The 13,587-nt window shown below is 39.1% G+C and overlaps 1 protein-coding gene across 6 annotated transcripts in view; it reads left to right on the top strand.

Moving 5' to 3' along the window:
• akap13 (A-kinase anchoring protein 13) overlaps positions 1–13,587 on the top strand; it is a 166,450-nt gene that overhangs the window by 63,146 nt on the left and 89,717 nt on the right. For all 6 annotated transcript variants that reach the window (XM_067588653.1, XM_067588652.1, XM_067588654.1 and 3 more), the window contains exons 8-9: positions 6,081–6,306; positions 11,648–12,458. In XM_067588653.1, coding sequence (XP_067444754.1) covers positions 6,081–6,306; positions 11,648–12,458 — 1,037 coding nt within the window. The remainder of the gene's footprint in view (positions 1–6,080; positions 6,307–11,647; positions 12,459–13,587) is intronic.

Below are 13,587 nucleotides of genomic sequence, written 5' to 3'. Positions count from 1 at the left end.
AGTCTCTCTCAATGGGGAGATGCACTTATTGTTTCTGCTGCGGTCGCATCTCTGCAGGTATTTAATAAACTCTTTATAAATAAACATTTTTTGGGGAGGAAGTATTTAATAGTCAGCAATCTTGCACCTCCAACTGAAATCATGTTCTGGCAGCTATGGGTTCACCTGCCGATTTATGTGACATTTATGAACCACATTCACAACCAAATGTATTTCCCTGCACAACCAACAATGAAAAATCAATCATCACAGCAGTAAAGATACTTTTCTTGATAGAACAGAGTGTAAGGACGCAGGTTTCTGTAAAATGTGCAGATTTGAGTTGTTATGAGCTGATCGATACTGAAGCAACAATGGCTGTAGACTATAATAACCCTCCCGCCCCATACCCAATTGACCCACACCCCCCTTCCCCCCTCCTCAAATGCCTTAGCCAATCGCAAAAAAAAACGTAAATTCGAGATCCAAATTCAATTCATCCCTGGTGCGCTGTAAAATCTGTTTTATTGAAAGAACATCATCAAACAGTTACAACTACATGGTATTTCTCAGAATCGAAGGAGAAATAATTATGACTGATGGCCTTAAGATAAACATATCCTATTGCTGAGTTACTAAGGACACGTTGGTGTTTTGTGTTGAGAAATGTTAAAGATATCATTAAGAGAAAACCTTAGCACAGTCACAGTGAGGAAAACATTTCCGGCAGGCGGATAAAGACTGCCATATTCAACCAATCGCAAAGCTTCGAATTCTGTTTACTGCACAGTTTATGGCTGATCGAGTTTATTATACATACACAAATTATTTTCTTTACAGTTCAATGTACAGTTTTACAAGTAACCACCAATCTTCAGTACTATATAATGTTAAACTGAATATAGCATAGAATATAGGTTACAGCTTTAGCTGGTGTCTTCACCATAGTAACGGTATAATTTTTAATATGATAGCAAACAACAAGCATGGCTGAAAGCAAAAGTAACATTGCTACCAGCTTCGCGGTGGAGTTAGTTCCAAAAAGGGGAGCGACTTCAGTAGTGTGGAAGTGGTTTGGTTACAAAAGATGTACAAAAGATGCACTTCTTACACTGTAATATGTAAGAGGTGCAAGAAGACTGTAACAACAAAAGGGGGCAGTACAACAAACTTATTTCACCACCTCAAGCAGAAGCACCTGGTTGAATACGAGGAGAGCCAAAAATCCCACCTAAAAATCTCAAGTATTTTCTCATATCATCAAGAATATCATTATCACAGAAATACCCAGAAATATCATGATATTATTTTAGGGCCATACTGCCCACTCTTTATCTATTTACATCCACATAAAATGAGAAAATGTAGCTCTCTCACATTTTACAGGATGAAAAGGAAAGTAATTTAGTGCTTGCAAACTGCACTGTGCTGTACTGTTAGCCCGAAGCTTATTTAAGAAATACCTGTAAAGCAACTCTAAAAGGTGTTTCTTGAGGTGTATGTGTTAATCTAGTGGTAGAGATAGTGAGTCAACTTCTCATAGGCAGAAGGGATTATAACTTTTCACTGTTCCTTGTTCTCCTCCTCCCCTCATATTTTTTTATAGTGATGACATCACAGGCACTGAGTCAGTCCTTTCCCCCCGTCGGAGAAGGAAAAGGGAAAAAAAGGGGTGGAGGCTTGTAAGGACAGATAAATAGAGAGAGGAGATGAGTGTCAGCAGAGTCGAAGCTTAGCCCACGAACCAATCCTTCACAGAACAATGCTGTTACACACACAGCTGTTAAAGTGTCAGACACAGAGAGAAAGTCAGAGAGCCATAACACAGACAGGGAGGGTGTGGGTCACAGTCAAATCTTAAAAGTTATGTTTTTCTGTGAAACAAGGAAACCTGTTGTTATTGCAGAAATTCCTATCATTATTTATCATTATTTAATTTTTTGTATATTGTCTAATAACTCTGCCTTGCATACGTAGCTTTTTTCTGCACTTTCATCACTGCTGAAGATATTCTTAGTGCGCATACATATTGATATCATTTACAGTAACCCTGCCACACTATAATACCCACTACACCTACAAATTATACATATTTGTTTAAAATACAAAATATGGAAACCATTTCATTCATTACTGTATATTTGAACAGGCTTTATATACTCTATATAACCCCCTGCATTATGTCTAAAAAGTAACATGTCACTTTTTTTTACCATTTAATATTTTATCTCAGCACTCCTTGCACTCTTCGCTACTTTGCACTGCTTGTATCCTGTTTACAGTTCACAGAAATGCTTTCACCTTTCATTCCTTGTGTATCTTTCTGAAGATTGTTGTGTTGTGTGTAACTACATTGAGAGCCACTAAACCGGAGGTAAATTCCTTGTATGCGTAAACATGCTTGGCCAATAAAGACATCAGGGAAGAGAAGAGAGATCACCAACTAGTTAGTGTTGACCAGTTAAAGTTCCCCTCCACTATCCTATTATAGGGGCTGGGCCTACAAGCATGATCACAAATCATTTGGAAGCCAGTACTGGTCCAATATTCAACTCACACAAGTGTGATGTGGAAACTTGAAGCCTCCAGTGAGAATGGATTTTACAGTGAAGTAGGAGGTATCTTGTCTTCAGCAGTTAAATTTCTGAAATGAAAAATATTTGCATGTTCATACATTCTGGGATATTAATGAGGGAGGGCTAGATGTAATGCCAAGGATTTTAACAATATAATTTAACTGTACATCTAAAAACATATCTGGAGGGGATCTTTAAGAACAAGACTAAGAGTCTACAGAGTCCAGCAGTTCTGTGAGGCTGAATGCTAACATGCTCACAGTAACAATGCTAACATGTTTAGTAGGTATAATGTTTACCATGTACATTATTTTAGTTTCGTGTGCCATTCTAATATTTGTTAATTAGCACTAAACACAAAGTACAGCTGAGCTGATGGAAAATTTCATTAGTTTTGCTCGTATTTAATCATAAACCAAAGTATTGGAGAAAATGAAATTTTGATCTGATGATGGTGCAAGATGAAAAGTCAGAGGATCACCAGAGTTATTAGGATTCATTCTCTGGGGATCATGAATGTCTGAACCAAATTTCATGGAGATCCATCTCATAGTTAATCAGAGGGAAAAGTTTACAGTTGCAGTGATGAGTGGGCAGATGGTAGGGAGGCAGGCCTTTATAAGTTTGGAAGGGATGGGGTCCTGGGGGCTGATCGTTTTCTTAATTGCAGTCATGATATGGGAAAGATCAGAGGGGAAGATTGGAGAGAACTCATTTAGAGGTTGAGTTGAAAGGAGGGGAGGGTTAGGAAAAAGCGGAGTGCAGGTGGCTGTGGAAAGGTTGCAAGAGAAGGTGTCAAGTTTGATTTGAAGGAATGAGAAAAAGGCATTGCATCAATCATCATTACTTCAGCACCCTACCAGTTCGTTTTTGGTTCTCGGCTTTCCCTTTGGTTTTTCGCCGACCGTGATGTACATGGTTGCCTCCAATTCATGGAAAAGATTTTTCGACTTGTTTCTGTGGATCCTCATATTTAAATTTTTTACTGTTTTTTAAACTACTTTTGCTCCTTTACTACATTAGTTTCTGAAAATTAACCTGAACCAGAACTATGCCTTCTCCCATTTCACCCCTGAATGCCCTGGTTACAAAACTTTGAGCCAGAGGATTGTGGAACTGGTGAGTTGAATATCAACATAGCAGCAAATTAAAAAAAAGATGTACTCATGGACTCACTTGCAGCTATGGCTGATGAAGAGGGTGCCAACCTGGAGACAACCTGGTTTATTTACAAAAATCTTATGAATAGGTTACCATTTTATCATTTTATCTATTCTCATGATGATGATGATGATGATGCATGGGATACTTTCTACTCCACAATTATCCCATAAAGAATGTTCTTAAATGTAAAATGCTCCACATTTATTTCCTTTAGGATGAAGCCAATCATCTGACCACATGTTCTTGATAAATCTACAGCTTTAGAACAAGCGTTTTGATGTTCAGATTCACTGAAATGGCAGTTTTCTAATAATCAATTCAATTTAATGTTATTTATATAGCCCCAAATCACAACAAAAGTCATCTCAGGGCACTTTTCACATAGAGCAGGTCTAGACCATACTGTTTAATTTAGGGTTAGACCCAACAATTCCCCCATGAGCAACAATTGGCGACAGCGGTAAAGAAAAAGTCCCCTTTAATGGGAAGAAACCTCGAGCAGAACCCAGCTTTAGGTGGGTGGCCATCTGCTTTTGGGTAAGAAGGGTGGGGGGACACAGAGAAGCAGAACAACAACAGTAGATACATGACTAGCAACAACAAACAGCAGCAACGGCAGGAGAAGGACATCCCCATGGCAGCGCAGTCCCTGGGATTTCCTGCAGATGAGAAAGCACAAAGAACTCTAGGGAAGAAGTCAAGTTAGTAACATGCAGTAATGGTATATGAATACATACAGATGGAGGAGAGAGGAGCTCATTGCATCATGAGAAGCAGTCTAGGCCTATAGCAGCATAACTAAGGGCTGATCCAAGGCGAGCTTGGTCGTCCCTAACTGTAAGCTTTATCAAAAAGGAAAGTTTTTAGCCTACTCTTAAAAGTCATCAAATAAATTAAATCTGAGTCTAATGTATTCTTTGAATGGATATAGATATATTATTCTATTCTATTGTTAAAGGTAGTTACTTGAGATCTTTAACCTAAAGTATTCTTATTTAGCAGAGTGGAGGTGAATTCAATCGTATAGACCTTTACAAACAGTCACTGCTACTCAGTAGGTCAGAACTATGAGGATATCTACATGTTCACCAATTTTAACAAACTCCAAAACAAAGTCATTTGCACTTAAAAGTCTTCTAAAAGTCTTTTACAGAGTCTGCAGCTAGGTCCCCGTCAGCTAGATCGTTGCACCAGGTAAAAGTGAGAAACCGTGTACACACTACAAAAATAACCCCCGCCTAAAATTGTACCAAACCTCCACCTTTATTGCCTTAATCATTTTTCTCTTATCTCCAGGCCATAAACTGAAAACCTGTCCTCTGTTCTTTTCATGATGTTAACATCCAAACAGTGCCATGTCATGGATCCGAGGCAACAATTCACTGGCAATCCATTCTATGTTCTAATCAATTAAAAACTAAGTTGGCTGACAGGACAATCTAGGAAAAACAGTAACAGCGTTAATGCTGTCACTATGATGATAAACCAATTTACAACAGACATCACTCTGTTGGAATGTGTGTGTGTGTGAGTGCTAATATCTGTCCAGTACACAGTCTAGCAATTTCTTTTGACAGTTACTAATGATGTAAGTAACAGAGAAACCACTGGTGTGTGTCAGCTTAACAGTCAGCATCATGTCAACAGTTGTCAGATAAATATGTACAAAATAGCTGTAACGAAGACACGCAATGTCGTGTTCTGCTGTCAGAGATAAAAGGAGCATATATGTCAGTAGTTGAATCTTTGTGCACTTTGATGCTGAAGGAGCTCTTAAATGGCTGCATGCAGATGAACTGTAAGAGGCATTCTGAGAACAATAAGTTTTAGTGTGTTGATTGGCAGCTCAGCTGATCCTAGTGGTGTGGGAGGATTCGGGGAGGGCGTGGTTACAAAGTCTAGATGAGTGATGTGATGTCATCCACCACATAGAGCTGTGTGTGTCACACATCTTGGGTGTTGTGTGCTTGCCTTGTCTTTTGGTATATATTTGTTCTGACTTTTTACTTATTTAGTATATATCGTGACTCTTTCAGTTTGGTAAGGCAACTGTTTTTAACTTCAGTTCCTTGAAAGGAAATCAAACTCACAGCCACAGTGTTAATTATTTGCTCTTACACTAGGCAGACAGGTAAGAATCTTGGACATGCATTTCTTTAAATTACTTATTCACTAGTGTTTATTTATTTATTTATTTATTTTCTCAAACATGATTGAAAGGACAAGAGAGTGAGTTCAATGGACAGGTTTGTGTGTGTGACCGATAAAAGACAGAAAATTGTTGTAAGTACAGCTTGGTTTTGTTATATGTTTGATATTTCCTTGTGTTGCTCAGATAGACATATGTCTGTTTCATCTCAGATATGAGACGTCCTCAGATATCCAGGTGGAACCAAAGGATCAGCTGCACTTTTACCCAGGGGGCCGAGTGTTTCAGCACCACTCAAATCTTGGTACCTACACCCTAACATTCTCCAGCCTGAAGCAGAGGGAGGGGGACGCAGGAACAGAGAGCAGTGGAGGCTGTCGTTTACAAGATGAGGTGGCAGAGCTGAGAAGACTCATTCAGCTTCACAGAGACAAAAAGGTGAGCTGACAGCCTCGACATGTTACTTGTTTGACTAGGTTTCCTTTAGCTCAAAATCAGACAAAGGAAAGCAACATTTCACAACACAACCCCTGCTGAGAGGAATGATGTTCTTACAGAAAGATATTTCTGATGCGAAGCCTAATGAAGGAAGACATTGCATTGTTTTCTACAGTGGAGCTGTTACATTACTGTTAGGCTTGTGTATTACATAATGTATTTGAAAACTCTGGACATTCCTATTGTGCTATGTGTTTGTGATTTTTGCCTTCTATCAGTTGTAACACTTTATTCACAGCTTTATTGCTTACATATAGGGATGGGAGTAGACACAGCTTTACAACAGAGTGAAATTGTCAGTTTAACCATATTATCCAAACCACTTACTGAAGTGTAAATGAAGGTGAACAGTAATCACACAGCTGATTGGTCTTTAGTACACGTTTCAGTCTGGTCTTGAATGTATTGATGAAACTACAGTTCTTCATATCATCAAGTAGGGCATTCCACTGAATTGTGGCTTTCACAGAGAAAGCTGACTGCCCAAATGCAGTGCGATGAAATGGTATGGTACAATCTTGTGTAGAGGATATTCTGGAGGATCTAATAGAACTTTCTGAGCGAGTGTACACAAAGTCACATAGTGGAGGAGGGGCCAAGCCATTTAAAATTTTATAAACTAGGCACAAATTTGAGAATAATCTAAAATTGTCAAAGCTCAGTAAATTGTATTTCTCCAGTACCCTACAGTGATGGAAATGCATTGGCTTTTTGTCCAGAGTTTTTAGAGTTTGTTTGTATAAGGAGGTTTTATGGCTGTTTCTCCAGCCTGCCCTCAACATGTGATGCAATAAGACATATAGGAAAGAATCATAGCATGCATAAATATCTTGGCTGCATCCAAAGAGAGACAGTTTGTAATATGTCTAAAATTTGCTAAGTTGTACTTTGTCATAGGTGCTTAACCTCAGTAAACATTAAATGTAAAATACTCTTAATACAGTTAATATAATTGCCTGTTTGGAGGCTTTTGACAAGGCTTTGAACAGGTGAAGCAACCTCAGCTCCAGCTTGTTGACAGAGAAGCCTACTACAAGCAGACAATGTTCTAAAACGGGTTTCGTGGATGAGGTTGTCACTGAAAAGCCAAGAGAGAAGTTGGATGACCACTGTGCTCAAAACAAGAATGAGATTGCTGTCAGCAAAAAACACTTGACCTATGTTCATGCTGTGACCAGCCCATTTCGCTTGTAAGTGGACGTTCCGCTCATGAATAACGGTAAGACGAAGAAAAAGAGTTTTGCCTCTACAGGAGTTTTCCTATCTAATCATTATGAGACAAGTGATGAGGATGAAATTATCATAACGAGCATGAGAGGTGAGAGTAAAGAGGACACTATGCATGCAGACATAATGGCAGCAGTTGAGGTCAAACGGACTCAAATTTGTCCAACTTCTTTACCAAAGATCTAACCAAAATAGTGCTGATTACCATCAAGGCAGCGGTACCTGCTATTGTCAAGGCTGTCCAGAAACAACTGGACTTATCTGTTGACAAGCAAAAGATCAATAACAAGATTCTGGAATGCAAAGAGGATTAGCTCAAACAGTACAGCCAGAAGGAAAATGTCAGAATCAACAGTATCGAGGAGGAGTGGGATGGTGAAGAGAGTGAGGACTGGCTGATAGAGAGAGTGTGCAGACTTGCTGAGGCTGCCGGTTTGGATGTTAAGGAGCAGGATATGTCAACAGCACCTAGGCCGGGTGGTACAAGGAAGCAGGGTAAGAACCATCCAGTGATAGTCAGACTGGCAGAAGAAAGAAGATTGACTTTATGATGAATAAGAGGAAGCTGAAGGAAAACAACATGTACTGAAAGCGTTCATCTGTGAGGACCACACTAATTTGAGGTATGTTTAAATATGCTGAGGAGAAATGCACATACACATTCATCAGAGAGGGCAAAGTCATTTGCAAGAAGGATGGTAAATACATTGCCATCAACAACCCTGAATGACTTCTTCCTGACAGGATACAATGATGTTGACCACAAAGTTTTTGGAATTGACTTCAAGGACAGGCCCCGAGTACAAATAGAAGACCAATGGTGTCAGAATCTGCGGATAATTTTCCTAAATGTGTGTGGCATAAGAAGTTAACTAGAAATCCCAGATTTCTTTGAAATATGTAAGAAATACGATGTCTTATGCTTCAGTGAGACAAAAACAGACAGACATTCCAGACTTGACTGAAAAATGTAATTACATGGGCTTCCAAGTGTTTATCAAGGATCCATAAAATCTTACAAATTGGTGATCAGGTGAAGTCATAATCGCAGTAAGTAATGCTATCGGGGATAAATGCGTGCAGAAAATAGTCCATAGTGATGCTTGTATATGTGTACAAATCAATAGAAATATACTGAACTATGAGAAAGACTTGGTGCTCATGGCAACTGATATCCTGCCATACAAGAGAACATACTCTAATGTTGATATGTTTGATGATCTAACACAAGCTATCCTTGACCTTTCTATTGATACCAACTATGTTCTCGTCTGTGGGGACATAAATGTGCACACCAAAGAAAGAGAAGATTTGGTTATGGATAAGTACATGAAAGATGAAATGGATGTGAATGAGCAAATGGTAAATGGACTGTACTTGTACAGCGTCTTTCTAGTCTTCCGACCACTCAAAGCTCTTTTACACTATGTGTCACATTCACCCATTCACACACATTCATACGCTGAATGGGTACAGGGGCTACCATGCAAGGTCCCAACCTGCCCTTCAGGGGGAACTAACCATTCACACACATTCATACACATACATACAGGGGTTCAGTATCTTGCCCAAGGACACTTCGACATGCAGACTGGAGGAGCCGGGAATAGAACCGCTGATCTTCCAATTAGTGGACGACTCGTTCTACCTCCTGAGCCACAGCTGCCCTAGCATATTGGAAAAAATTTGTGTACTGCCAAAAAACTGGAACAGGCTCAAATATTTTTGAGGAGAAAGTCAATGGATACATCTAGAGACTACGGCAGCTATGGCACAGCTCTTTTAGATATGTGCAAAAACCTTGCCCATTGTATCTTAAATTGCAGATGCGAGGAAGATAAATACGAAGGGAAAATTACTTCAACTGATAATACTGTGATTGACTACATGATTGATTCCCCCTTTATATTAGGCAGAGTAAAAAAAAAGCTATACTGGGATATGTTGGCTGACAATAATAAGGATAAAGAATGTCTCGTCCATTTGAAAGACTTCTATGAGCACTGGTGGATAGTGAACCCCAAAGGGATGAGTTAACAGAGGACGTCAGTAGTGATCATATATTTGCTACTGAAGCACTAAAGGCTGAGGAGAAAATTGCAAAAGGTATAGTTACCCTTAAGAGTGGTGATGCTGATGGTATAGACAGAGTTTTGAATGAATATATTAAGAGTACAGCTTGTACCTTCTTACCTGTTTATGTTAAATTGTTCAACATGATCTCAGGGATAATCAGTAAAAGTTGGGCAAATGGCCTTATTGTTTCAATCAACAGATGCAGCCGCCTAGAATAGCCGACCGGTCCATGACAGGGCCCATACAGATCCATGGTTATCTGAATTGAATGAATGGATATGGCTAGCTGGCTGCCAGCTGGGGGCAGCAAATCTGAGTGGCTGGTGCTGTATAAGAGGAATGGGGATATTGAGCATTGTTTTTAGCAAGCTTTTTACTAATATACTCAATGTAAGTTTGTACAAGATTTGTGAAGATAATAGTATTTTGAAGGAAAACCAGACAGATGTGGTTGATCATGTATAGTAGATTGTTTAATGTAATTGTGAGCATATATAACTATATGAAGTTCTGTGTTTTTGTTAAAAGAGCCAAATCTGAGTTTTTCTTAGCTTGACTAGGGTCAGACAGGGTGAAAACCTATCCCCACTATTATTTGCATTATTTATAAATGATCATGAGGAATATTTGGTACAAAATGGATGTGAGCCAGCTAGATGTGGTGACGCCAAGACAGATAGTTCTATTAAACTCATGGTATTAATGTATGCAGGTGACACTATCATTATGGCCACAACAAAAGAGGGACTTCAAAAAGCGACCGATCAAATGTATTATTTTTGTAGGAAATGGAAGTTGAGCATAAACGAGAGAGAAGACGGCCATTTTAGAAAGGTTACATCTGAAATCCCCTAAGTACACATTAAAAGTTAAAATGTCAGCTTGTAATAAAATGATATATAGGGAATTAGGAAGATATCCACTATGTATTGGTATGAAAAAGAGAATTATTGGTTACTGGGGGAGTTTGTCGACGGAGAAGGAAACAAAGCTCAGCTGGGCAATGTATGATTGTTTATTAAACTCTTTTATCACCGGAACGTATGTATCACCATGGATTACATCTGTCCAGCAGATATAAGATGAATATGGTTTCTTCTACATTTGGTTGGATCAGAGATGTGATCATATTAAATAGATGAAGCTTGCAGTTGAGCAGAGGTTAAAAGATCAGTTTTTACAGAAGTGGCACTATGAGCTTCAGAGTATGTCATCATGTGATTTATATTGTGACTTTAAAGAGGACTTTAGGTTTGAAAAGTATCTACTTTGTGAAAATAGGAACTGGGCCAGGCTATTTGTAATTTCCAAGTTTCTAATAGCAAAATTCCTAAAATAACAGGAAAATACAAAGGTCTGGAGAGGAATAAAAGGTTTTCTAATTCATGTAATAATAACTGTCTGGAGGATGAGTATCATGTTTTGTTTGAGTGTAAAATCACAAGCATCATTGAGAATAGAAATAAGTATCTGCCAAAATATTTTGTAAACCAACCATCTATGTTTAAACTTATATTATTATTGCAGATAGATAAACCAAGGATAGTATGTAAACTAGGTGCATTTTTGAGTAATGTCCTGTCTCTTTTTGAGTGACTTATTCTGTGCTATAGATCTCTTTTGGTTGTTTAGCATTTGTACTGCTGTATATTTTTACGTTAGTACTTCATACCACAATGTGTGGTCTAGAGTAAATAAAATCTGAATCTGTTTCATTTACTTTTTAATTAGGAATTCCTAAAATACACATCACAACTCACAACTTTGATCCCCTTTGTCCTCATCTCTGCATGTGCATACATGCGTACGGTTACAACATGGTCTTGCATGAATAGATTTAGTAGCAGTTTAGCTTTTCTTAATGCTAAGATCACATATCTGTTTTTACCTCGTCAGGTAGTCCAGTTTGGGCAGTTGCTCGTTGTGAAATAACATTTTTCCATCACCACTTAATATGGATTTCTCCTCCTTCTTGCAGGGAATCTCAGATCTTGGTGGTACTATCACACTGAAACATGCCTCCACATCCCTCTCCATCAATCATGAGCAGTTCAGCCCTGACTGGGAGCTGCGACCCCGCTCTAACAGCCAACAGGAGAGCGAGGAGGGTGCAGGCCTGGCTGTGGTAACCATAGAAAACTGTAGCACAATAACGGAAGAACAGGGAAGTCCCTCATCATTGGAGAAGAGACGGCTTGGGGGGGACTCTGCTGTTGTTACTCAGACACCCTGTACCACTGGAACTCTGTGTCAGAGCCAGGAAACTGGTGGAGAACAGAAAGGTACACCAACTGCTATCTCTCATGCTGGACGTAGCAGGAAAAACAAAAGGAGAACTACAAAAACTACAAGATGTGCCACAGAATCTCCAGGAAATAACAGAGGCACACCAGAGGCTGGTAAAGGAACTGCACAGAGACAGCCAAAGACAACAGGAAGTGTAACAGAGGGAACGCAGTCACCGATAGAACCAGTGGTGGGATCTGTGATTGGTGAGGCAAGAGCCACAAAAAATCTATGTAGTCCTGGAACAGAGGAGACTCAGTTACCCATAAACCCATCTGGACCAGGTGGTGATGAGAACTGTACTGACAGGAAGGCTGTTGCCTTGCCTACCACCACTGTTGTAGAAAAACAGGAAGGAGAGAAGTGGGAAGTTGAGCTGCTGATATCCGACCGAGTGATAGACACAGAAACACTGACAGAGACAGAGCAGGGTGACACTGACAATCTTCTAGTAAATGAAACTAATCCTCACTCTGCTTTGGAACCAGCTGCAGGAAGGAAAGGTAAGTTTTACTGTGCTGAAAGAGTGGATCAGTGTTAGATTCACTGAATGAATGGGGTGTGTTGTAAATCTTTTTTTAGGTCTAAAAATGATGTTTCTTTTGGTTATTTTAAATTGCAAACCAGGCATTATGCCACATAATATTTACTGTAGAGTGTAATTGGAAGCTCTTTTACCTAAATAATTAAAAATCAATTTATGATTTGGGACATAGTTTGACTGGACAGAAAAATGACAGAGTACAGGGACACCAAATGACACTAAGTTGGACGTACTGGTGTTGCTTGTGTCACTGTTGGTTTTTGATTAACTTTCTTATGCCCGAGGAGAAATTGTTTTGCAGTGCTGGCACAAGCACACTGGAGGATCTTTTTCTGCTCGTGTCACTGTAACATGGAAACCAAGAGTGACTCAGTGTAACTTTTTCTAATGTAGAGCAACTCTCTGTGTCCTCTTCAGATGCAAAAGTTGTTTATCTTTAGTGAAAAATGAATAGTGATGACTTAAAGGAAACAAATAATTTAATGAATGAACACATACAAAACAGATTAGTCATTTAAACCAAACTAAATGCAAACTTAAAGCTGCATAAATGATTTTTTGAGCCACTAGGGTGCAGTGCAATAGGCTGTAAACACAGCAACACACAGTATTGGTGCTGTGCAGGTAATGTCCAATGTTTATCAGAGTTTTTTCACTCAAAACAGCTGCCTGCTGCTGGACACCAGGTTGATGAGAACCATGACAGTGAACTAAAACAGTAATGTTTGAAGGCCATAAAACCAAAACAATGAGCTGAAAGACACTAAAACTCTCCATAGAACAAAGGGAATTGCAGTATCAGTGATGATTCTTTGTGGGTTTGTCATTAAGAGTACTTTGGATATTCATGTGATCCCTTGGTAATATGATTAGATATTTGGTCTTATTTTTGTGGATTTGGCAATCATTCCTATGAGTAATAATTAAATACTCACTGACTTACTTGCTGAAATCTGGGAATGCTGCATCGACTTCAAAACTGGGGCCTCACAGGTCAAGAAACACTATGAGAAAATGAGACAGGTTGTAAACAAACATCCAGGTCACTCAAATTAATTTGGAAGAGAATATGAAGGTCAACAGTAAAA

Source organism: Thunnus thynnus, chromosome 5 (assembly GCF_963924715.1).
Source record: "Thunnus thynnus chromosome 5, fThuThy2.1, whole genome shotgun sequence".
Lineage (NCBI taxonomy): Eukaryota > Metazoa > Chordata > Actinopteri > Scombriformes > Scombridae > Thunnus > Thunnus thynnus.
This window is presented reverse-complemented; position numbering and strand designations above follow the sequence as displayed.